Here is a 25,672-nt window from a genome sequence, read left to right as displayed (position 1 = left end):
ATGGTGTGCCAATCTGAGCTGCATTTGATCCTGAATCTTAAAGGATTTGCTATTCCATCAAATCTGTGACCCAGCCAGGCTCTTTTAATGTTGTCACTAACACCTACTTGTGTAGGGACATTAAAAAGGAACGAATCAACCCAAAGTGCTTGTTCATTTCCTATTAGTTCAAACACCATTTGTGTGATGTACTTGCCCAGCAGAGTTCATAAACCTTTTCTAATCTTCTGTAATTTGCAACTGTGTTCACAAATAATCCATCTTCTCAGGAACCTGCTAGGACCAGGTTCAATAACGAACTGAGGCTATAGGAACGAGACGTGAGGAGGAATTCAGAGGTGGGATCCAGAGCACTAATCCCAATGGCCCAGCTAATAACTCCTCTTAAGTCTGCACGTGGGTGGGATTCCATGGTCCGGGGCAGCCCAGAGCCTGCTCACACCATGGTCCATCAACCAGGCATTTCTCCTAAAACACCCCACTGGGTGTTGCTCTCCCATATCTCAGGCTGCGTGTATACAGCACTGATGCTCACCGCTCTCTTTTAAAAGATGATGGACACCAGAGGAGGTGGTGTCCCCTGTAACACACAGCAGCCAGGTGGTCAGAGGGGTCATCAGAAAAATAGGATGTCACACAACAGTCATGTTACCCATAAAACCTACCCCTGGCTTGGTTTTCAGATACGCCCCAACATGACACCTCATTTATTTTATGAAGTGTGACTTTTGAATAAAGGTACTGTGAACAGTCTGGGAGCAATGTTGATGTAATTCACCCTCTGACAAACACCACACTTTGCTACTAATAACTCCAGTTAAGGTGGGGGGAAGGAGGCTGAGAAAGAAATTGGAATGTTTGATAGGTTAATCACACATGAAAACAGGGGGATAGGTGGAGATTGAGCAAGAAAAATTGAATCTGTAATTGCCTTTTTTCCACTTAATTACTTTTGGGGTGTAGGGGTACGAGTATCCTTAATCTGTTCTCAACTTGCTGAATTAAGTTAAACAAATAATTCCCAGTCAGAGAGAGAGAGCTTTGAAAAGAGGAAGAAGGAGGGGGAGAAAAGCAGGGGAAGGGTGGAGAGAAAAATCACAGTTTTCACAAACTGTGACTTGTTACCTGTAGGCACTGCAAGATCTTGCCCTTGAGCAACTCCTACTCAATGGCAGGATCTTCAAATATGCAACAGTAGTTACAAGGGTTCTGTAAATCTAGTACAATCTTCCTGCCTCTTTCTTGTGTTTTGCTACACAAAATTACCAAATCTCAGGTACTGAGTCCCGGATGGGATTTAGGGCTAAGCAAGCCACAGGTAATGGGGGGATAGACGGATGGACAGAAAGCCAGAAAAAGTACAGATAGGTGGAGTCCAGTGATCTTTAAAAGGCAAAGTACAAACAGGAAACTTAAACCACTTAAATATTTAATACTAGGTTCCAGGATCCATCATTGAGATGCAAGAAAAGAATTACAGAATTTACTAAATTCAGTATTAAATGAAATTTAACAATAGACATTATAATTATAGAACTGAAAGTGTGGTCAAGGGTTTAAAACTGACCTCAAAATCAAGATTCCTTGATTTCTACCAGTTTATGATTGACCATGTGAAAATCGCACAATGTGATTCAATTTACTGGTTAAAATTAATTTTTTACTCATGCTCTATTCTTATACCTATGTTATTTTGTCCTACCTACTAGAAATATTACAACATTCAATTTATTGAAGCAATCACAGACAATTCAGTGCAAATTCTGCCTGAATAAAATCCTCAGGACTTAGCCATTTTGACAGCCTGACTATGGCATTTTAAGTCTGACATAAAAGCTAAAATTATATGGATGTAACCCATATAAATGATGTAATAGCCGATGCAGGGAAAATAAAGGCATAAGAAGAAACAGAAAAATCTCTGGGCTGTTCTCCAAGAGAATTCTCTGTGGATGAAGCTATTACAGGAAAATAGAATTAAATGTTACAAATACATACTTTAAAACACCAGGAAACTGGAAGAATAGAAATGTCAAAAAAAATAACCGTGAGGTGAAAACATAGAGAAGTACCTGATAAAACCACCTATGCTCTGCTGCAAGTGTGTCCCTTTAGTCTGCCTGTAACTATTGAAACACCGATGTTAATGTTTGCTCCCTGGACAGGAGCTGCAGAAGACAGGCATGTGTGGAATTCCCTGGCCATCCTCGGGGCATCAGCCTGCTCATTTCTTCTTTTTATTTTTTATAGACAAAGTGTGGATTAGTAACTTTGCATGCTTGAAGTTGCCAAATTTAATCCACAGAGCCCTAAATCCGTGTATGTTACACAGCATTACAAAACCTTTCTTCTTTAAATGAATATGGTGATATTTTCATTCCAGATGACTTACAGTAAGTAATTAAAGGGATCATTAGCAAAGAAGTGTACAAAAGTCCTTAAGCCTCCCATGATCAGTCTGCTTTCTTAACAAGTGGAATTGACACTTCCACCCACCCGCCCCCGCATTTAACGTAGATTGTTCTGGGCATATACCATATTTTCTTCCCAGACTCAAAACCAAAACATCAGCTGATCAGATCTGCTGTGCCTCCACCTTGCTTGAGTAACGAGTCTGTCCTTAGAGCAATTTACAGCTCCATCAAGGATTTAACGAGTTACAATTTTGGGTAAACCACGCATTTTCTCTTTGCTCCAATGCAGTATGATCAGCTTTGTGTGTGCAGAAGCTCTTCCAGGCAGGGACGGTCTCCCTAAAAGTATGACCTGTGCATAGCAAATAGGTGTTTCAACACAGTTTGGGCCTCTGGGCACTCCTGCAATGCAAACAAAAATAACCGAACGATCCGCTGATGTGATAATAACAGCGTCTGCTGTTTGCTTAAAATAGATAATTATGGCCTTGTCCTGTGTTAGTGAGAAAGGAATGAATAACCACACTAGCCTTATCCAGCAGCAATACTACCATGTGTCCCTATGCTGTGTTTTCTCAGCAGCTTACCTGCCTTCTGAGGAGCTAGAAAACAATAATCTTACTCCAGTCCTGGTGAAGATACGAAAATCCTACTATTAGTTTGGGTAGTGTCTTCAGAGTGGTTGAACTGTGGAAGCAGCCCCACCAGCTCTCTCCACCAACCTCCACCCTCTCAGCTGGTGACAATCTCGTTGTCACCAAGGAGGGTCCACGGTGAGGTATGGTCAGGAACCAGGCTGCATGCAGGCTTGCTGTGCACAGCCCTGACCACAGCAAGGCACCTCTTCAGGATTCATCCCTCTGAACCAGAGCAGCCATCAGCTCTAGCTTTGTTTTCGTTCCTGTCCCCTTCTCCAGACCTCCTCGTAGGTCAGCTCCCTGCTGCTGCTCCAGCCCTTGTTCAGGTCCCTCGCTCTGCACCAGCTCCAGCCCTGCCTCAGCTCCTTCTTCCTTGAGTTTCTGTCTTGCTTTACTACCCTCACCTTAGGGAACCCCACTTTAGCTGCTGGTGCTGTAACAAATTCATGGTGTGGAGATAATAACCAACTAGCTCCCTAGGTGGAGATGACGCGTGACTGGTGGGGACCTAATGAAGGAAGCATAAGGCTGAAGTGGAATGTTCACTTGTGCATTAATTGCAGCCCTTAGAGCTTTGAGGCAGAGCCACGTCAAGTCAGGTAATCATTTTAATTCCTAAAACTGTGGTTTGGTGAATTACCCTGACCTCCTGAGCAAGTCCAACTTGCAAAATTACAAGCCCATGTAGTATCAGAGGAGGAGAAAAGGGCTCAGTCCCCCCAGGATGTGATGCTCCAGCTCAACAGGCTGCTTAGGACAGTGATGGGGCTGATTTTATGTGAAAGGAGGCATGAAAATAAAGTCCTAAAAAGTAAAAACTGCAAGTGATTTAGTGGCTCAGTCGACAGGTGCGGTTCCCTGCCTTTGTCCACTCCACCATAAAACATGCCCAAGCTCAGCTCGGTCCTCAGCAGAGGACCAACCCAACTGGCATCAGAGCAACTCTGGTGTTCACAGCCCAACACGTGCTGGACTCTTTTGCTGGGCCAGGGCCGGTTCAGTCATCACCTTACAATGCTGAGCTCTCTCATGTGCAACAACACTTTGCTTCTCACCTCAGGATCTTGCTTCTTTGGGTTTCCAGCCTTTTTCAGAGAAAGCTGTTCCCTTCTACTTATAAGGTTGTGGCTGTGTATCAGGATATCATTTATCTCCAAGTTTGCTGTTAGAAATGTTCTGTTCTGCTGAGATGGCATCAGGAAAGAAACAAAACTACAGAAAAGCTGTTTGCAGTACAGAATACAAATTCAAATAACATCAGCAATGAACAAAGCATCGGTGAGTAATGCTAATGAAAAAAAAATACAAGCTTAAAGGGTTTTTATAGTCTCCTTTCTTTTTTACTGCTGTAGGATAATAATTGCTGTTCTAATCTACTAGGTTTACCCTGGGTTTTGTTTTTTCTTTGATTGCATGAGCTTTTTTTATTCCTGGCAATTTAAGATTCAAAAACTAGTTTAGTTAAATGGAACAAATTATTTCAATTGCCAGTCCTGTTCTTCATAAACATTTGCCCATGGCACAAAACCAGCTCACATTTTGACAAAGCTGTCAGGCAGGACTCTACAGGGAAAAAGAAAGTGCGAGGAGCACGTGGTAAAGAGAAGCCACTTCAATGCTGACTGATGCTATGCTTAGCCATTTCAGAAGCAAAACCTTGAATTTGTACTAAATTCATGCATATTTATTAATCAAGCATCTGAGCAGCAAGTGGTTATTGCAGCTGAAAGTCAAACCCCTTTTCCGAAGCTGGGGTCTCCTATGCAGAGGGGATCTTCACCAGGGAGGGGGAAAAAGCAGGAAGGCATGCTGTTGGCGATACGAGAGAATGGCCACGTTGCCCATGGAAATTGCTACACACTGTAGGTTTATAATCTAGTGCTCATTCAGACAATTTCAATGGTCACACTGCAAAAACTCCCCGCAGCAGCGAGGTCTGGCTGATGGGATTTTATACAGCGTTGAGGGGCAGTGAAAAGTTTGAACCATGACAAACTGCATTTATTTCGTAACTCAAGCAAAACACGCATTCACTTCCACTTGACCCTGTCTGGCAAAGTCCACATTGTCTTCACCGAGGGTTTTGGCCAAGTAAAGATTCACCCTGCAAGGTTTAGCTGCCACATGGTGAGGAATTAATGACAGGCAGTTTTCAATGATAAACTCATATAGTTGATTGCCATCTTCCATCCCCATAATTAAAGAGCTATAGGTGTTATGGCTAATGAGTGCTTTAGCATGAGCTTAATTGCATACCCACTCATCAATGAAGTGATCTATTGAAATACCTGTGGAGCAGTGAATAATTTGTCTTCTCTTTGGAAGTGAAAACTCTGAGACATGAAACAGTTCAGAAAATTCACAACCACTGTCAACATTCCTATTCAGCCACTCAGCATGCTAGGTTTTTTTCCAGCTCCCCATTTTGTCCTTCAGGACTGAATATATTTCAGCAACTATCAGACTTTGCATATTGAGGCGAAGGAGAAAAAAGAAAAGAACTGATGTTGTATTATTAGTGTCACTTCATTCCTATTACTGTCTTTCTACTCTTCAGTCTGAAAAAAACCCAGTTCAAACACATTCAGAGCAAACTTTGAAAAATCAGTATCAGCCATGTATAGGCCTTTGGGAGAAAAATTAATTTCTTTCCCATGTTTCACAGAACACATGAGCTTCCTTAGGTGTTGTATTACGACTTCAGAATATCATCTAGAAGCATTGAAAGAGCATTTGACTGATCATCTGGCCTTATGTACATACAAAGTGACCACAGAGAGCATATATTTTTCATAAAGAAAACAATCTGGACATGAAGGAAGAATATCTCCTGGTGAACATCTCACAGTAAAAAAATTAGCAGGGAAATTTAGACACATTTCTTTCCTGCAAACAGGCAGCAGTGTTTATATTTGTTGTCTACCAAAGGCTATTTAAGTAGCTTGTCTAAGAAAATTTGTTTGAGCACATTCAAGCCTGTGAGCTGCTTGCAGACTGAACATTTATTTCTGGTATTCTAGCTCTGCCCTCAGTCACCTAAGATACATCATATTGATTCCTTTCCTGATTGGAAAACTTAACGTCTGCAAACTTTTACTATTTCTATTCGAAACAGGTTGGATTTTGTCACCAACGTGAATTAGAGCTGTGATTAAACAAGTCCTGTCTGTGAGCTCAGGCTGCAGTCTTTCTCACGCGATAGCTGCCACCTGGAGCTTCCTGATTAACCCCTGCCAAAGATGGGCTTCTGAAAGCCGACTTAGAAATCACCAAAATGCCAGCGATTAAACTTGTATCCCTGTACAGACAGCTTTGACGTGAAATAAGGAATGGCACTTACACACCTGCCTTTTACATGCATGAGTTCATCTCAGTGCTGACTTGGATTTCTGAGCAAAAAGGGAGAATATATCCAACACAGACACTGGAGCAGTTTAAGTCTGTCGCAGCAAAAACTACAATACAAAACTGTACAAAACTCCAGCTGAGCCAATATCCTTCAACCCCCTGAATTCATTATAGAATATACATATGCCCAATGCCTTTACTTTTTTAAAGAGAGAGGAAAGGGTACATGTCTGAACCTAAGAGTGGATGCTGATCTGAAATTAGGAGCAAAAAAAAAAGGGGGGGGGGGGGGTGAGAAAAAAAAAATGAAAAGGGAAGTTTCACCAAAAAGTTTCATCTATTGCAAGCAGCAGAAGCAGAGACTGCTGCCTTTGAGATCAGTGGACATGGTTGGCCTTGGCCGGACTTAACACCGAACCCAGAGCACCAGCTGCAAAACCAAGCCTCAGAGCTAGGGTTGCAAGGGGAGTCTGTGAAGGCATGGGGCAGCTGACTCCAGCCCAGCGCCTCCGTAATCCCTTGGGACATCTGCTTGTGGGCTGCTCTGTCCCGTCCTTCCATCTGTCTTTCCCCTCTCTTCAACTCCTTGTGAAAGACCCTTCCTTGGTTCTGGCTTAATAATGCAAGAAATGATCCCTTCAAAGCATTTAATGAAATGCTTTTAATTGCTCAGAGGTTGCAGGATTTCTGGCCTGTAAAAGTATGAAAAAAGGGAAAAGAAGCATGTGACTGACTTTTGACTAACATACGCAGTAGTCTGGGACAGACGCCTCAACCAAAAGGTCAACCAGCGATATTCCTTTCACTTCACTAAAAGGCATCTCGCTAACCATGGCATCCACCACTGCAAAATGTCACCAGCCACGCTGCTGCCCAGGGTTGCGCTGCTAGGTAGGGTGCGATCTGCAATAATAACCGGAAAATAACAAACCCATGGAAAAAAAACTTGTACTTTTATTCTCCGGAGGCTCTGTGAAGCCCATGGTTTCAGCCAGAAGCTGCTTGCGATAGGAGCAGCAGCTGGCAGCTCTTACTTTCTGATCCTGCCTCCGCAGATGGATCGCTGCACAGACCTCAGCGAGCTGCTCAGCCTTTCTGCACCTGCCATTTTTCTTCATCTCTTAAATTTTAATTTTATTTTCTGCTCGCGCTCCCTGCTGTAAAAGCCCTGCACTACCCTGCTCATCCTCATCAGAATGCCCCTCCACGGCAGATGAATATCAGTGTTCCTGTTTCAATAAGATGGAGAAATTGAAGCATGGAAATTAAATTACTAGTCCACAGTCTTAGACCTCTCTGAATCAAAGCAATATCTTTTTGGTTTGTAGAGGTGTCCTCTCACTACAAGATCATTTCTTTCCATCTAGTTCAGAGATAATAATATCTCTGTAACTAATCCCCATGGTTGTTGTGAGAATCCGCCGTTCACTGTGTTGAGAACCTAAAGCAGTACAGAATATATTACTGATTAAAGATGATGACAAAGTCACAGGGAAGGTGGAAAATGACAGTTATCCTTCTTAATTTTCAGGTTTTCATCTGTGGCAATATGCCTCCGTTCTGTTATTTCTGTAGTGCTTTTCTAGAGGTGCTATGCAGGTGGACGCTGCTTCAGGAGAGAAGATTAAAAGACAAGGTGTTTTTCTGAGCAAGGTATGGACCATCACCATGAGAAAAATTTTTAAGAGACAGACAACAGAAATGTATATGATCAAGGGGAAGGGGTAGTGGGAGGATTTCTCCTGCTTTGACCTAACTCAGGACCAAGGTTTCCATAGCCAAGAAAATCCCTCCTAAGCTTTTCTGCCCTTCCCTGCTGCATCCCTCAAGGGTTAAACCACCAGCACGGTGCTCCCGCAGATGGGACTGAATTCCAGGGAGCTTGTGTAAGCCCCTGGGGACCTGAGAAATTAGAGGCAATGGTTTCAAAATCCAGGAGGGCTGGGCTGCATTGAAAGGAAGGGATGAGGGAAGAGGTTGGAGCTCTGATCGGTGATTTTTAGATCCCAAACTAGAAATGACCTAGACTTTCTCCAGATGTCAGTTGGCACCGGGGCCTGCTTACAGCAGCCTGCTGTCCCTGCGGCCAGGGAGGGGACCGGTTTTACCACAAGAGGTTAAGAAACTCAGGCAGCTTTGTGTACAGACAGCTAGCAAGCAAATGTGCAGGATCCGCATCATTAATGTAAATTTGCTTTTGTAGCCAAATGGTGTAAGAATTGGCCTTTAAGCCAGACAGATGGTGTTAAACTTGCCTCAGAGTCCAGGTCAGAAATTTGTCTTGTCTATGGCTAAAGTTCTTGCTGGCAGAGCTATGAAGAATTCATACCCCTAAACAGCACATCTATGCATAGAAAGTCCTTTAATAACAGTAGTAATAAGTTATTTCACTGGAAATTGAAATTCTTTTTTTTTTTTCTTTTTCTCCTCCCTTAGTTCCTACGTATTTTATCATGGCTAAGTGCTTTCTTAGAATCAGAAAGTGTACAGGAACCTTGTATGCACCAGGTGAAGTTTGCCAGTAGAGTTAAACCATGTAGACTTGCAAATCCTCTTAGTGGAGACACAGTTTATAAAGGCGAAGGAGATGTATATCTAAATGGCCTGCTCATAATAGCAAACTCCTTCTAACGTAGACAAAATTACTGTTTATTTTGTTATTCTGATAAGCACTAGCCCATGATAAAATACTGAAGTATTAGACTTGAAGTTATCAAGGTTTGGCCTCTAGTTGCTCTGCCTCTTGAGAGAACAAATCTTTCCAGATATCCCAATTAGGAAAGGTGAAAAAAAGGGGGTAGCTGGAAATCAGGCACCAAAATGAGTCAGGTTCCCAACAGTTTCAGCATGGACGAGATACAGCCTTTCATTGTTTTTGGAAACTTCCCTTTTCCAATTAGAGAATACAGCTGCTGGAATAGTGTCATGACTGTTCAGCAAGTAGCAGGCACAATGTGCAAGCACTTGTAGCATCAACAGGGACCATTGTTCAGAAAATATTGCCATTGAAATATTGTAAATGTGAATAGAATTACCTTCCCATTCATCTTTCCCTATCGCACTGTTTATTTTACTGTGCTGTCTGAATGAAAGCGCAGCTTCTCGTACGCTCGTAGGTCCCCTATCACCTAACAAATGCCTGATTGTTTGTATTTGCTGCTTTTCCCGTCCTCCCTGCTGAGCTTCTAGCAGGGATTTGGGCATTAATGAAACCTCTCCCCAAATTGTCGTTTTCCTGCCGAGAATGTTATATAAGGGCCTATTTCTTCCTTATGTTATTCTGTGCAAAGCCCTTTATATTGCTCTTCTACTCAAGGAACAAAAGAGACTTGTTCGGCAGCAGAAGAGAATCAAAAGAACATATTCTTTCAGGTAATGGCACGCTTCCATTGATCGGTTATCTCCCGTGAACATTGTGTACTCCAGTTCTTGCTACTGAAGAGAGTAAGATGTCAGATCCCAGAAGAAGTTAATCACACTTGACTAGCTACACTCTGCCCTGAATTATGAGTATCATGAAACAACACAAGTTGCTGAAACCAATATTCTTTGATCACTTCATTTCTTTTATAGCCTCAACCTTCCTGCTTTCCCATGGCATTCTTGCAGATTTAAACCGATTTTATCTGTAATGAACAGAGTATCATTCTCTTATTGACAGTAAACATGTATCTCCGTTTTAATTAATTTTAGCGCTGTAGGATTTACAGTACAGAACTGCAGACACCACAAAGGAGGTTGCGTGAGTGTGTGGATGATTGTGTGTGTATGTGATGGAGCTAGGAGAGGGGAGGGGATAATCCTGTACTGAGCTACTATGACTTTTGCCTCTAATGCTGCAGCTTTTTTAATACTCTTGTTTTCATGGGACCTGCAACAAATCCCATTATATGGATGGGAATCTTACAATGGGCTTCAGTGGGAGGTGGATTGGATCCAGGTCGCTAAACAGTGTTGATGGACAGTCAACATGGTTGTATCTATCACTTAGTCATTTTCCAGCATTTGCTAAAAATAGGGAAGGCACAACTGATATGTGCAGTGGAGTGTGCTCTGCTGACCTGCTGTCTGTGAAGAACAAGCTGACTGATGTGGCTAGGAAAGCACAGATCTTTTCTGATCCTATCTTCCCTTCAGCTAACTCCGAGTCACAAAATCACAGAACCTCTGGAGGTCTCTGGTCCAGCCTTCTGCTCAGAGCAGGGTTAGGGCTAGCACAGGTTGCTCAGGGTTTTATCGAGCCCTATCTAGAAGGATGGAGATTCACAGTCTTTCTAGGCCCCAGTTTTAATATTTGACCACCCTTGCAGGATTTTTCCTTCCCTTAGGAATCCTTGTATCCTTATATCAATTTCCCACGTTTCAGATTATGTCCATTGCTTCTCTGAGCACCCTGAGAAGAGCCTGGCTGTGTCTTCTCCACACCCTCCTATTAGGTACCTGTAAACTGTATTAAGAACCCCCTGAGCCTTCTCCAGGCTGAACGAGCCCAACTTTCTCAGCCTCTCCTCTTACAACACGTGCTTCAGCCCCTGACCATCTCAGTGACCCTCTGTGGGACTTGCTCTAGTTTGTTAATGTCTTCCTTGCACTGGGGAGCCCAAAACTGATCGCACTGTTCCAGACACAGTCTTAAAGGTGCTAAATAAAGGGGGAAGGACCACTTCCCTCCTGCTAGCTATGTTTTTGGTAATACAGCCCAGTACGTCATTGCTGCAAGGACACACTGTCCAAGTAGACCCCCAGGTCTTTTCTGCAAAGCTGCTTCCTAGCCAGTTGGCCCCCCACCTGTATTGGTGCAGGGGGTTGTTCTGGTCCAGTTGCAGGAACTTGCATTGACATTTGATGAACTTCATGAGTACCTGTCAGCTCACCTCTCCAGCCTGTCCATGTCCCTCTGAATAGCAGCTCTGCCCTCCAGAGTATGGACTGCTTTTACCCACAAACTCACTGAGAGTGCACTTCATCCCATTAATAAAGAGATTAAACAGCATTGCCCCAATATCAATCCCTGAGATACACCACTAGTAACTGGCTGCCAGTTATTCCAGGCCATGGATCACTAACAATCCAATTTTCCACCCGCCTTGTCATCCACTCATCCAGTCCATATCTCACCACATGGGTGATTTTAGTGACAAGGTGATCATGGGCAACACAGGGAAACCTGCTGTCTGCAAAGATGTATGGGAGAAAATGATGAGTGTTATGGACTAGGAAAGCACAGAAGGGAAATTTGTTTTATTTATGATCTCATATTCTCTTCTGCAACACGCATCTGTTGGACAGTGGTGTCCCCTTCAAAGCTTCCTAGGAAGCCAGAGTAGTATTTCAAGAAAATGAGTATGAACATTGAATTTACTTTTTCTGTTGGGGGAAACCTTCTGAATAATTCCAAGGATCAGAAGAGAAGCATGAATCCTCTGTGTTTCTCAATCACTGAGTCTCAACAAAAGCTGACACATTTTATCCAAACATGTCCACGCACTGAACCCGCAGGCAGTGGGTTCAAACAGAATCCAGAAGTGGTACAGTGACCAGGGCATGGATTAAATTTGCAGCCTTGAGACAAGCTTGAAACCTGAACTCAGACCACCTACAAATGTCTACTGTCTGTGGCAGGCAACAGTCAAGCCCTTCTAGGAAGGACCTTGTGTTATCTTGTCTCCCGGTAGTGCTGCAAGGACAGATAAGCATATGGAAATAGGCCTACTAGGCACAACTCGACAGGGCTCATCCCACTGAAGGAAGGTGAGTTTAACAGATGCATTTTTAGTCTCCCTCCCTTCCCTAACTCATACTTTGAACACACTGAATGGGTTGTCTTAAAAACAATCCCCAAGGAACTCCTGCAGCAAAACGATATAAACAGAAAATTTTGTCTTGAGTTTGCCACTAAAACTGATCTAAAAGAGAGCGCAGAGGTGGTATCCTGTTTCCAGGGTCTTTGGCTCTCATCCCGGGGCTTCATTTGAGACTGTGAAATAGTTTACCATGCCAGGACTTCCAGGCGTCCTGCAATGGAGCCAGAAGCCTTATGTAGTAAGAGCTATGGAATTTAAGTTAGAGACATTCAGGTTTGTCCCATAGTTACAGCTGCGACGTAGCTGGTATCAAGGCTGTGCCTGGGTGCACACCCTGTGCTTTTAGGCATTAGTTCCCTGGGTGGTCCCAGAGCTCCCAGCTAGTCTCTGTGGAGGTGGCACAAGGGACTGATCTGAGACAAGGTGATTGCCTGAGCTCCCAGACACCCTCACAGCAAAGCCTGTGGGAGTCCATGTGGGAATTTTGGGCAGTCCCAGAGATTCTCCCAGGCAGCTCCTGCTGTGCTTAGATCATTTTATAGACGCTATTTGGTGTGTCAAGGTGTTAGCATATAGGATGAACAATCTGGCCATGTTCAGGACTCCCCCAAGTAGTACCTGCTGCAGAACTGGCAAACTTACACATTCATGAGCTACTTCTAAATAGTCTAGAAAATGTTCCTACAGATGTAGAAATGGTCATGTAGAACAGCCTTCTGCACGTAGTAGGGGATAACATAGATAGTTAGGGGTTGTTTTGCTCATAGTTTAAGATAATCTATAGCAGGTCATGTAGGACCCCGACCCAGCTGGACCACAGGAGCTGAGCAGGATGGCAGTTCGGGGAGCCTCACCCGATCCAGCAAAAGACACTGTTGCAAGAACCCTCACAATAGTGACTCCATTTGCCATGTGGATAGTGAGCCAAACATCCCATCCAAGAGATGTGATTTCCCACGCGAGCATTACCCTATGCCAAGACCCCAGTAAGTTAAGGATTTTCTTAAAGAAACAAACACTCTCCATGAGACAACAGATGTTGCACATTTGTTGTGCAGATGTGCAAGACTTGAAGGCTTAGAGCTTTACAGTTCTCTCTGTCTAGACCTTCTTGTCCAGCACTGCACCAGGGATCGTGGGAGCCCTGCAAATGTCAGCAGGCAAGAACCTGCAGAGCTCCTAGACTATCTGCAGAAAGGCACACAAAAGTCCATAGGTCTTGGGTCTTTTGGGGCTGGGGCTGTCTGGTTGTTACAAACCCTGGTGAACATTTACAGCTGTTCAGATTTATAAATGTTCACACTGATTTCAGTACCACTGCCAGCAGTGGGTCCAGAGAGCTTCCTGGCAGTGAAAGAATTTGAATACAGTATTGTACGAACAAAATGTTTAAAAAAAAAAAAAGATCCTGCCACCAAATAATGTTGTTTTTCAGTAAGTTGTAGCTGCTACCCTCACATAGGGCAGAGGAAAGCTGTGAAGCACCAGCAGGAGTCAGACTTTTGACTGCTGTCTAACAAGTGGATCTTCATTCGGCAGCGTGTGGTGCATGTCCCCATGCAAGACCTTCTCCAGGTCTTTACACTGTGCTTCAGGACTCACCCTCCACTGTCCTGGATCGGTGGTACCGATCACCACGTGGGCCCCTCCGTGGGGCTGGAGTTGTTTTGCTAGACTTCTCCCAGCTCTGCTGGTTGCACTTCCCTACTTTTATTCTATCCCAGCCTTAAAATAACATTAAAGAGTGTGGATCAAAAAAACCCCTCATTCCTATAGGCTCAAACCAGCACTATCTTTAGGAATTTTGTATTCTCTGGCCAAGCATACACTCCAATTATACAAGCTTATCACTGCTATCATGAATGCATTTTTACTCTTATAGTAAATGCACAGCAATCATGTTTTTATTGTTTATGTTTTAATAATGGATTGCCACCCAGAAAAAAATGAGAAACACTGCTGTAGGCAACTGGGAAGTGATCCAGAGCTACCCTCCTGTGTGTTCTTGGTGCTGGATTTCAGAGGCTCATGCTTATTTGTCTCAGTTCGAATCTAGTAAGAAAGTTATTCTGTATTTGCATTTGCATGAAGGAGCATATCCTGCTAAAATCACCCCCTTCTCCCCGCTGTGTTTTGTCTCATTACATGTGGTAAAGCCAGATTCCCAGAGGAAGTGTACTTGGTGAAATAACTGCAGTCACTATCCCACCAGTTGTTAAACACATTGTGCAGTTTCTAACACTACTCTCATTTTAACAACCTGATTTTGTTTTATACTAAATAAACCCCCAATACTTCAAAAACCACCCAACCTTTGAAACAACGCTTGCCATTAACAGTGTGTTTCAGTACAGTCTAACTAATATCACCTACTGAAAGACCACACTTCTTATACAAAGATGCAAAAATTTCACCTTCACCATCACCTTAATTTTAAGAAGGATTCAGCCTATTCCATCCTGCCAGAAAATTATTCAATATGTTCCATGCTAAATACGACATTTATCTGGAGCAGTGTGGGATAAAATATATAAAAGTACACCTGGTTAGTATGTTACAGATATTAGTCACGTACAGCAAGCTGCTACCACCAAGAGCTTCAAATCTCAGTAGACCCTTTGGGCAGAAGCAGTGACAGTGGCAGCACTGTCAGTGGGGGCGGGATACATAAGATGGATAGGATAGGATAGGACAGGACAGGACAGGACAGGGACAGGACAGGGCAGGGCAGGGCAGGACAGAACAGCCTGTTCCCTTATCACATAACCAAGAGTGTGAAAAGTGTGGAAAAGCAAATGGGGATGTGGTTTGGCAGTACTGGGTGGTGAGGAAGAGATTACCTCTAGAGGTTCCTGCATCCTCTGTGACTTTCTCACCTTTTAGTTCCACTCTGGATATTGAGAAATGTCATTGTCTAGCTCATATGATGGTTTCCACTAAAGAAAGTCAAACTACTTTGTGAAGAAAGTCAGTGCTGTTGTGCCCATTAATGGATAGGAAACTAGGACACAAACCAAGGATTCATCCACAGCCACACAGCCGGACAGTGGCTTTCAGAGCCTGCTGGCCAGGGCTTATACACAAGAAAACACTGACATAAAGAAAAAAAAAAAACCATCACACAACCAAAACACAACAACAGAAAAAAAACCTCAAAAAACCCTACCAACAGCTATGCCACTTAGCAAATTTCCTTGAGGAATCTTCCAGGCAGATGGGAGAAGTGCTCAAACATTTCTCTTAGGACCCATCGTGCAAAAAGTGGGATGGGATTAACAAAGGATGCTTTAATGTCACATAGCCAGTCACCTAGATTTCAGTGTCAAATACCTTCACAGTTTTTCAAAATGGCATTTAAAGCATCTTTGTGTGTGATTCGTAAACAAGGTCGGTTTCTTTCCAGTAGAAATCTCTGATTTAACAGAGAACTGTGGGTCCATTTTACAATGTTAACAGTGAATGGATCTGTTGTGTGTAAAGGATCTGCTCCTACCCTGCCTCACACACCTTCCCTGCCTTGCTTGGGTCTGGCCCTACTCTTCTTTCAGGTGATTCCTGCCCATGGAAAGCTAACTCAGACTGATTACACTAAAATAAAAACATACTTTCAGTGTTTCCCTCCTAGGCCTGCCTTATAATTTGATCTGGGCAGATAAGCACATTGTTGTAATTCCCCCAAATGTGATGGTTCCCATCTTAATTAACTGTAGGTACTTTGCGTCTTATTTCTAGAGCACAAGAGAAACATCCGAGAATCAAAAATATACTGAAGCTGATTCTCTTTTCTCTGAGATCAGTCTTCCATTGCCCTCCCTGGACTTACTTACACCTGATTTACAGTGCTGTGAGAAGAGAACTAGCAGAGATATCATCTGAAGCAAGAGGAGGAACTAAGCCTTTGCAGAGCTCAAAAGTGAAACAAAAAGAATATGGCAATGCCACATACACATGCAAAAAATATAATAATATTATAGAGGACCTGAAGGTGAGCACTATTATTCCCAGTGTTCCAGTGATAGCTTTGTACTGTCCTGTTCCTCGGTGGAACAGGCTTTCCACCTGTCCACACATCGTCTGTGCAGCACAAGACGTTTCTTTGGAAATCCACTACTTCCCCTCCTATGTAGTTCTCCTATGCAATGAGTGGGAGCAAGATCCCAATTGCTGTTTCGTGGCTCATGTTCATTGCTACAGTGCAGAGCTCAGACGGGCTGCCTGACCTCTTTGCCCTCTCTTGCGATGGCGATGAGGGAGCAAGGCGCTTCTGAAGCACAGAGAATCTGGACATCCCTCCTGCTTGGAGTACCGAGTTGCTGTTCTCAGGAGGACAGGGAGGTAGGGGAGCCTTGCTAAGGTCCTGGAGGACTCCTAGGGAGCCCTTCTCCTCCAGCAGGACCATGCTCCTTCCATCTCTTGGGCTGGGGGCTCCTCTTGGGAGACAAACTTGTGCTGAAGTCGTAGCGTGAGCTTAGCATCATTTTTGCAGGACCAATCTTGGAGAATTGCCTGTTTCCAAATTACAGACTCCTCTCTTCTTTTCCCTTCTGTTCCAGCAGGCCGCCTCTGTTTCCCACCACTCTAACCGGTTGATTTATGGCCCTGGGAGTGGCATGGAAATGGGAAAGATGACCTTAGTTCACCTGTGCCAGGGTACAGCTGGAGCTCAAGGCTACAGAAGGAGCAAACTAGCTTTTCTAGCTGAACTGCTTTGCACAAAGGAAGCAAACACTTCTGGCACCCGCGCAGCAGCACAGCCTCTCTCCTGCTGTAGAGCAGCAGGCTGCAGGCACAGATGTCTGGGGACAGAAAGAGCAGCAATGCTGCAGGAGTTCCTAGGGCAGGAAAAGCCCAAAGACCTCATGGACAGCGTGCTTCACAGGTGCCGCAACATGAGTGGGGTGAGAGGAAGGGCACCTCCAAGTGAGTCTTGCAGTAACGCAAAGGATTTGACAGGTCGAGGGCACAGGGATGAAGTCTTTGGGCTGTGGGGTCAGAACCATGTGGTTGTAACACACAATATGTCAGACCCCTGCAGCATTAAAAAAAAATAGGTTAAGACCAGGAGAGAACAAAATGGTAAAAATGCTTTGATTGCTTTGACACCCAACCAGATTAACTTGTTTCTGATGAAAAGGAAAACCAGGGCTGAAACATATTGCATGAAATCTGGAGTTCCACCACCTTTTTCCTCGTTATTTATTTTATGTTCAAGAATTAACGGCAATGCAAACCTCTGATCTTGGCATTCAAAACATCTTGGGCTTAGCTTAGGGAGTTGAGGCAGATCAGTATGCAAGAGATAAAAAGCTAATTCAAGAAACTGCAAAGTGACAGGATTGAAGTAACTTGGAATGAAAAAGTCAAGAAACTAACACACTGAAAGAGATCTGCAGAGCAAGTGCAGGACACCAAGACAGGAAAACCTCTACTTTGCTGTAGTGTCAACACTGAGTTTGTTGGGTTTAGTTCTTTCTTAAAATTGCTTGAAGCCAAGGCAAAAGTTTCTAAGGTTCTGAGCTTGATCCTGCCTATTTTAAAGTAATTTTAAGGGTAGCAGGAACTAGCCCCAGATCTGTGCACACAAGAAAGCTGAATGCTTCCTGGCATCCGCTTCTGCGTTCACTTGCACCAGAGCTGCGTTTGCAGAAGGGAAACGTTCCTTTGCAGCCTGGCCCATTACTGCCCAGCTGTGGGAACATTTTCTCTGTTTGCCTAGCTAACATGTGACTCGGGTAGGTGAACATACAGATTTCATACACACAGTTCCTTCATGTACGCACAAGTAGGTTCCCACTTTGAAAAACTGAATGCATAAAGTGTTTGCTGGCAAAAAGCTATGCATTAATTTTATTTTTAAATGCCATGATGTGTGTAAAAACTTGGATAGCTTCAAAATAGGAAAAGAAAAACAATGCTTTCATAGTTTTGAAAATAACCCATAATGCAACCTCCAGGTTATGAAGGTCTTCAGGCATTCTTGACATCTTCATAACCCCACCAGTACCAATGAGTAATGATTGCTGAATACTGACTTTAAAGCCAACAGGCTCCCTCGACACGGAGGACAGGGTGGATTGCTCGGGGTGATTAGGCGGGTTGCCAGCCCCCCCCACCAGCAATGCCTTTTGCAAGGCGTGACACCAGCCAAGCGAGAGGTCCCACCACCATGCAACAGGGACATCTGCATCAGGGTTGGAGCCTGTCCTGTTGCATCCCAGCATGCGTAGACATAGGAGGGGCTGCCGTGGGGGAATGAGTAGGGTTAGTTCAGGCACGTTCCTCAGAAGGACTTACTTAAACTTGGCTGCTGCAGTGTTTGGGATCACTGGAGGAACTGGACTCCCTTCCAGCTCTCTCATCACTTGTCGGGTTTCCAGCACTGGGCTTCCGACACTGGGCTTCCTTCCTGTCTAGATCCGTCTGCTGAGCTGGTCGGTGTCAGGGTAACAAGACGGGAATGTCATCATCCAGACCTGATTTTGTCTAACTTCTGTCATCTGAAACATATTCAAGGATCACAACCCTGTTTCCAACTTAAAGGAATTTTGGATGAGCTAGCTTTGAGCTATTGTTGCTATATGGTAATGCAAAAAAGGAAGGAAAAAAGCACTAGAAGGGTTCAAGTGTCTCCCAAAACCCCTTCAAAAATTACATCTCTGCTACAGAATGGCACAGACAGTCATAAAGAAGCCACAGCTATAGAAAGGCTCTCTTGTGTCCTTACCTTCCCTGCCTGGCAGCGGGGTGGGAGCTGTGCTACCTGCGCTGCTGCCTGCGTGGTGAGCTTGTATATGTGGCCTTGCAATGTTTTTGCTGTCAGAAGGCCAGTTTATTTACGTAAGACATGAATGATGACCTCTTTGCCTGAAAACAGGAGGAAAAGAACCAAGAACAGGCAATGTTCTGACTCCATCTCCAGTAGCCCCTCTAGTAAAGCTGAGCATGAGGAACCTCCTCAGCGTCACCCTGACAACCCTTTCGGCATTGCTTTTCCTCTATTTTTGTTCTTGTGTGCACGCACGGACCACAACCCCCTTCCCCTTGCTTGGGCACTCAGGCAGTGCCTCAGACATTACTGCTGTGCTTCTGACCTGGACATGCTTTGGTGCTCCTTGTCCCAGGAGGCAGTTTCTGTGTTCTCCAACCCCCTCACTTCTTCCAGTTCACTGAATTGCTTCTTCCATGTAGCCCCTCGCCTTTAGCTGAGCCCACAGTCCCCCACAGATCAAAGACCTATTCAACAGCACCTATTAGCATTATCTCGCCTAACAATTTGTTTATACAGCATGAGTGAAAGGGGACCTAATCTAGTTCAGGCTTTTACATGCTGCTAAAATAGAAATGGCAAAAGATGATTGTTTGACTTGTTTAAAAGGGTCTACTTTTCACAGCAGACCCTTTCAGAAGGGCAAGTGATGGAAAGAGATTTTTGCTAAGCTTTGTCTGCACTGGAAGCCTTTCTAGTCACTAGAGATGGGCGTTTGGAAGTAGTGATTGCCCTGCCCATCCCACCGCACATCCCGGCTTCCTCGCAAATAGTCACACTGCCATTGCAGTGTGGGTATTTGCATATAATGTCAGAAATATCACTGTCAGGAGAAGTTTATAGCTGAAATTAGGAGTTTGCATTCTGTCATGCACTGGAAACCACTAGGGACCAGCAGCTGTCTTTGGAGTAGCAGTTTTCTCTGTTGCAAACCTGAGCGTTCAATAGCTGCACACCCGATTAAACACTTGTTTTCATCTTCTGTTCCTGCTCCTGCTGCAGGAACCTCTATTTCAGAAACTACCCTTGCAGGTGTAGTTAGCAGACCTGAGGCAGGGCTGAGGACAGTAATGTTGGCAGGGGTACCAGCAGAGAAGTCTCAAGTTCAGCAGCCAGGAGTTGCTTTTGACTTGGGGTACACAAAGACTCAGGGTACACAAACACAGTTACGAGCTTGCACTCCTAAGACAGGGAAGCACAGACATCAGGTATCAATCACACTGTCTCCAGGCGGGGAGACAATCTGGGAGACTGTTTGCCTTGGCCCTGCGCCTTAGCATCTCTTACACTGTCTTCTTACTACTTTTATTTTCAAGATTAAAACATCACCTCTGTTTTCTTACAGCTCCAAGGTGGGAAGGAGGGGGGAGGAGGAGGCAATGAAAACAGCTGTAAAGACTTTTTAGTACCAGGGACCAATATATCGGATGCTGACCCTGGGAAACTTTGTTATTTACCTCTGCTGGAATGGGAAAGGAAAATAGCTGGAACAAGCACAGCTCTCGGATACATGCGGTGCAATTGTCTATACAAGGCAGTTCCATGGGAACCCCACCGGAGAACCAGACACACTCAGCAAACACGGCCAAGTGCACAGTGTGCCGAAGGAGAAGTGTGAGGCATTAAACATTTCCTTTCCTTTCTCTATTACCTTTTGACAACAGGACAGAAACCATCTGAATATTTTTTTCCTTGTAAATTTACTGAAATGTCTTTAAAAAAATACTTGGAGACACATTTCCATCAGCAGCAGCACTGATACTTTACTAATTCATGAAGAAAAAATATGAATTAACTGGTAAGAGGTGATCCCTTGGGAAACAGAGATGCCTGATCTTATAACTCAGCCTGGTCACTTGGGCTCGGAGCTACACAGGAATGCGAGTGCTGTGACAGCCAGCATCGGAACACCCATTTTTTGCATGCCTGTCCATTCCTTCCCATCCTTCTCTCACCTACCTGAAGTTGCTGGAACTGAACAAGCGCACTCATTCACTATGCCTGGCACCTGGGAACGGGACTGAAAGAAACACCAACCCAAACATCCAGGGTGTTGCACATGAGCTACCTAAATTAGTCAGTGAGAAATGCTGGAGAAAAGGGTGTGTTACAGCCTTGTCCTGTCTAGGGCTTAGGTGCCTTGTTCAGGTTTAGCAGGACATGCTTCTTTTCACTCTGGATTCACAGCTCTGAAAATTTAATTATAGCTTTTCACCTTGCATTAATTAACGTGAGAAATGAAGAGCCCTCTCTTCAGTCTGCTTTTTCTCTGCCCACCTGTTATCCTCGAATAACCCATCGCCTCTGGGTTCCCGCTCTCCCTAGGCACAGGGTTGCATTCCTACCGGGGAGGTGGGACCCGCGCACAGCCTGGGTGAGGCTGCAGACGAAGCAGGGTTGAGGCCTCCTTCTGCCGTCTTTCAGATGGAAGGGGATACGTTTTGTGTAGCCCAGTGCGAGGGGCATGGTCCAAGAGACCCTACTAAACCAAAGCAAGCTTGTCCCCGGACGATCCCGTTATGTAGGTCCCACCCGCGCTGAGGAGGTGAGTCCCAAGCTGCCCAGCCCGCATTAGCCTGGGGTACTTGTGCGTACCTGGCAGCAAAACCCCCGTGTCAGAAATGAATAGCATCGCTTCAGAGAGGACCAGGATGCCACATTTAGGGACCCACGTGACTCACGTGGCCGAAATGAATGGGACTAATAACACCACTGGCCACCCCAACCTCCCCAAAGTGTTGCTCCCACATAACACCACATGGTCCAGAACCACTGGGAGTTTCCAGCCCAGCTTAGGAAGGAGCCACAGCTGCTCTGCAAGGAGCAGCCACAAAGGCAGTCCAGCAGGTGCTTGGTGCCTGTAGAGTCACATCGCTGTGGGGCAGCACCCCCAGGCCCGCCGGTGGCATCTCCAAACCGGAGATGTGAAAGCTTTGTCCTTGCCGGTGCCTGAGTTGGAGCCTCGAGCCCCTCATCAGGCACCGAACGGCTTCCTAGGAGGAAAGCGAGCGTGGGAAAAACTGCAAAACGGGCAAGGCGGCCTCCACGGGCCTTAAAAATTTGTAATCAACGGGCAAAGAAAACAGTTTCAAAACGTGCCAAAGTATCCATGACGATCACTTGCCCCCTTCATCCTCCAAAGCCGTGAAACAGCTTGGATTCTACTTTCACGCAGCCGAGCTGTGACTACCTCTGTGCCACCTCCGAGTTCTGATCCACTTCACGAAAACGCCTCTGGGAAAAGCGAAGTTGCGCTTTCGCCAGCGCTTCTCCGCCGCCGGTTTCCGTCGCCTCCCCGCGACACCGCGGCGGCAAGCGCAGACGGCAGCTGCCGGCGGGTCCCTTCGGCGCTGAACGCCACCCCACCCTCGGCTCGGAGAGGGGCCCGGTCCCCGCGATGTGTCCGTGGGAGGGGCGGGACACCCCCGGCCGCACACAGGCACACGCACACCCACGCACCCACCCAGAGGCGCGGCGGCAGCGGGCGGCGCCGCCAGGTGCGCCCGCCCCGGCGCGGCCCCGGGGGGGCGGCCGCGGCTCCTCGCCCCACCCCGCCGCGCCGGGAGCTCGCCGCCCCCCGGCTGAAGTCCGGTGCCGCCGCGCCGTGCCGCGCCGCGCCGCGCCGTGCCGGGGGTGCCGTCACTCGGCGCTTCCAGCATGCTCCTAAGATGGCGGTAGCGGCGGCGGGCGGCGGCGGCGGCGGGGGCGGCCGGGCGCAGCGCAGCGGCTGGCTGGAAGTTTTGGTGCGGGAGCGCTGGCACAAAGTGCTGGCCAACTTGGGCGGCGAGGCGCTGGTGCTGAGCGGCGAGGAGCGCCCCGACGGCGCGGCCCATAACGGCCTGGGCGGCGATGGGGCGGCGTGCCGCGGGGCCGAGGGCGGCGGGGGGACGGCGGCGGTGCGCACCGCCTTCACCGACCCCCCCGAGCAGGTGCCCGAGGCCGTCTCCAACAAGAAGCGGTGCGTGAAGGTGCTGAAGCAGGAGCTGGGCGGGCTGGGCATCAGCATCAAGGGGGGCAAGGAGAACAAGATGCCCATCCTCATCAGCAAGATCTTCAAGGGGCTGGCGGCCGACCAGACCCAGGCCCTCTACGTGGGCGATGCCATCCTGGCCGTCAACGGCACCGACCTGCGGGATGCCACCCACGACGAGGCGGTGCAGGCGCTCAAGCGGGCCGGCAAGGAGGTGCTGCTGGAAGGTAGGGGCCGGGGGACTGGCGGGGACAGCCCGGCCGCCAGCACGCCCCGGGGCGGGAGGCTTCGGGGCGGGTCGGCTGGGCTGCCGGAGAGGCGGCGGAGCCCGGCCGGGGGGGCGAAGAGGTGCCCCCCCCCCGTGCTTCTCGTACCGCTCCTCCGGGCGGCTTTCCGGCGGGGAGAGTTTATTCCCCCCACCCCGAGCCGCGCCAAGACTCCCGACGGCGTGTGCCTTGCGGCCGTGGCCCCTCGGGAAGGGGCGGGCGGGCTGCCGGGGAGACGGGCTTGAACTTGCCGTCCTGCCGTCAGCCGCCGGAGCCCCCCCCCCCCCCCCCCCCCCCGCAGCCCCGTCCGTGCGCGGCCGCCGGAGCCCCCCGCAGCCCCGTCGGCTCCGCCGCTGAGGGCTCACGCTGGGAGCCTGGCCCACCCCCGCCGGGGCGAGGGATCTTCGGGATCTGCCGCCTGGACAGTTTCGCGGCTTTTCAGCCCTAGAAAGTGGGGGTGTGTGGGGGGGGGGGGCGTTGGGTGCCGGGAGAGGAGGGGTTAACGGAGTAAAGGAGCCCCCTTGGGCGTAAGCGAAGGGCTCGGGGGACTTTTCCCGAGCCAGCTCGAAATGCCCGAAACCTCCGGCTGTCCAATTCTTCCTTGCCCCCCCCCCCCCCCCCTTCCACCACCCCACTCCCGACTAGGGAAGAGGGGGAAAAAGGCGCTTGAACGAAGCTGGCGGTGCCTCACTGACACGTTAACCATCCCCGCGAAGCGGCGGCTTTCGTTTCCTTTCTCAAGGGTGACCGAAACAGTTTTGTAAGAAGTGTACTGCCTTAGAAACGGAGCCCGGAGTTAGGAGCAGACGTGGTGTGCGTGGAGGAGGCACGGAGGCAGGGTTTGCCCCCAGCATGGGTCGGACCCTGGGGAGACCCTGAGCAGAAGCAGAGCCAGGTTCCCCGGGACGGTGAGTTCGTGAGGAGAGAGGCGTTCACAGGCGTTCAGTCCTTGTCTCCTCACAAGGACTCATTTACTCGCTCCACCTGAGAGAATGAACAGCTTCAGAAATGCCCTTGGTGCATGTTTGATAAAGTGATTACATATTTGCCCCAAAGTTCATTTAACCGGAGGTCAGTGGCATTCGAGGCATGCTGCTGCGCCTTCTTCCTCTGTGCCGTCGCCTTTGTCCGTGCCACGGGCGCTTCCACCTCGCTGTGCCTGTAGCCCTTTCAGTACCACTCATTTTTTCATGCGTGTCTTCTGGGTGCTTACTCGGAGGAGCAAAAGGAGGTGCTGCTGCCAGTTAGGAGGTGCCGCTGAGGATCAGCCATGAACAACCAACTATGGCATAAAGTCACAGAAAAAGTTTGAAGGGGAGGGAAGGTGAAAAAATGTCATCCGCAGTAGCGTATACTGAGAAACCGTGTCCACATGACAGTGAAAACTGCGAAGGAGTTAGTGCCCCGTGACTAGTGTCCCGTGACGATTTAAGAAGCTGAGGGCAATTGCGTCTCCCCCTCCCTGCGTGCCCCACGCTGCTCGCAGGACCAAACTGCATCTCGCCCTCCCTCGCTGCAGCCGAAGCGCTTGCGAAAATACCCGTGAAGTCTTGATACGAACTTCTCGCTGAGGTCTGAATTGAGGCTGTTGCATCTAAATTCTGTCACTGCTTTGTTTGCGCAGTTTAAGGGCTTCCTGGGGTGCAGGCCAGGCAATGGCTGACCTCTGGTGTGATCTAATGAGTAACGTATATAGCGCTTGCAACGGTCTCCCTCCCCCTGTGCAGTGCCTGCAGTAACAGCACCTGAACACGCTCGGCTGTGCGAGTCCTAAAAACCCCTCAGCCTTCCTCCCGGTAGGAGCTAAGATGAAGCTGTTTCAGCGTGGACTTAGCACCCTCCTTCTCTCCACTCCTATCGTCGTTGCAGCTATTTTCTTGCATTTCTTTGCTCCGTGAAGGCTGACGTGCCTCAGTGGTTGTTTCCGCGATTGAATTCGTAATTCCTAAATCGAGAGCGTATTTCAGGAGCCATCCCTATGTAGAGTTAAAATATTCTGACACTGAACTCGGTATTTTGTCCTGCCTTTCTCTTGCTATTTCAGTGGAGTAACCAAAATGAGACTTGGCCCCAGCATTGCCCCGGGAGGCGCTACTCCTTCAGCGGGGAACCTCTCTACATGAATGGCTTGTGTAAACAGGCAGTTTAAAACAATTCTCCGCGATTCAGTTTCCCACTTTGAAGCTCTTTCTTCAGCAGCACGGTCTAAAACAGTCCTTTTATTACTAAAGGAAGGAAAATCCAGAAGTTTTTTTTCCCTTTAAAATAAAGCAGGGAGAGCCTTGATTTTCCTTTCCTTCCAGACAATAGGAATTTGCCATTTCCTGACTTCTTAGAGAGTTATGTATTGCAAAAAGCAGCCTGCGCTGGGGCAGGGCAAGACCCCTGTGCAGCTCCTCTCTAGGATCTTTCTCCAATTAACAGAGCAATGCCAGCATGTGTTTCCAGGGGCAAAAGGTAACATCT

The 25,672-nt window shown here is 47.1% G+C and overlaps 1 protein-coding gene across 2 annotated transcripts in view; it reads left to right on the top strand.

Moving 5' to 3' along the window:
- The first annotated feature begins 22,503 nt into the window (after nt 1–22,503).
- The window catches only part of SNTB1 (syntrophin beta 1), a 117,410-nt gene continuing 114,241 nt past the window's right edge, over nt 22,504–25,672 (top strand). For both annotated transcript variants that reach the window (XR_007509079.1, XM_049824792.1), the window contains exon 1: nt 22,504–23,167. Coding sequence is in view for 1 of the 2 variants with exons in the window: in XM_049824792.1 (XP_049680749.1) it covers nt 22,639–23,167 (529 nt within the window). In the remaining variant the exon portion in view is untranslated. The remainder of the gene's footprint in view (nt 23,168–25,672) is intronic.

Source organism: Accipiter gentilis, chromosome 2 (assembly GCF_929443795.1).
Source record: "Accipiter gentilis chromosome 2, bAccGen1.1, whole genome shotgun sequence".
Lineage (NCBI taxonomy): Eukaryota > Metazoa > Chordata > Aves > Accipitriformes > Accipitridae > Astur > Astur gentilis.
Note: the sequence above shows the minus strand (reverse complement) of the source record. Positions and strands in the feature narration are given on the sequence as shown.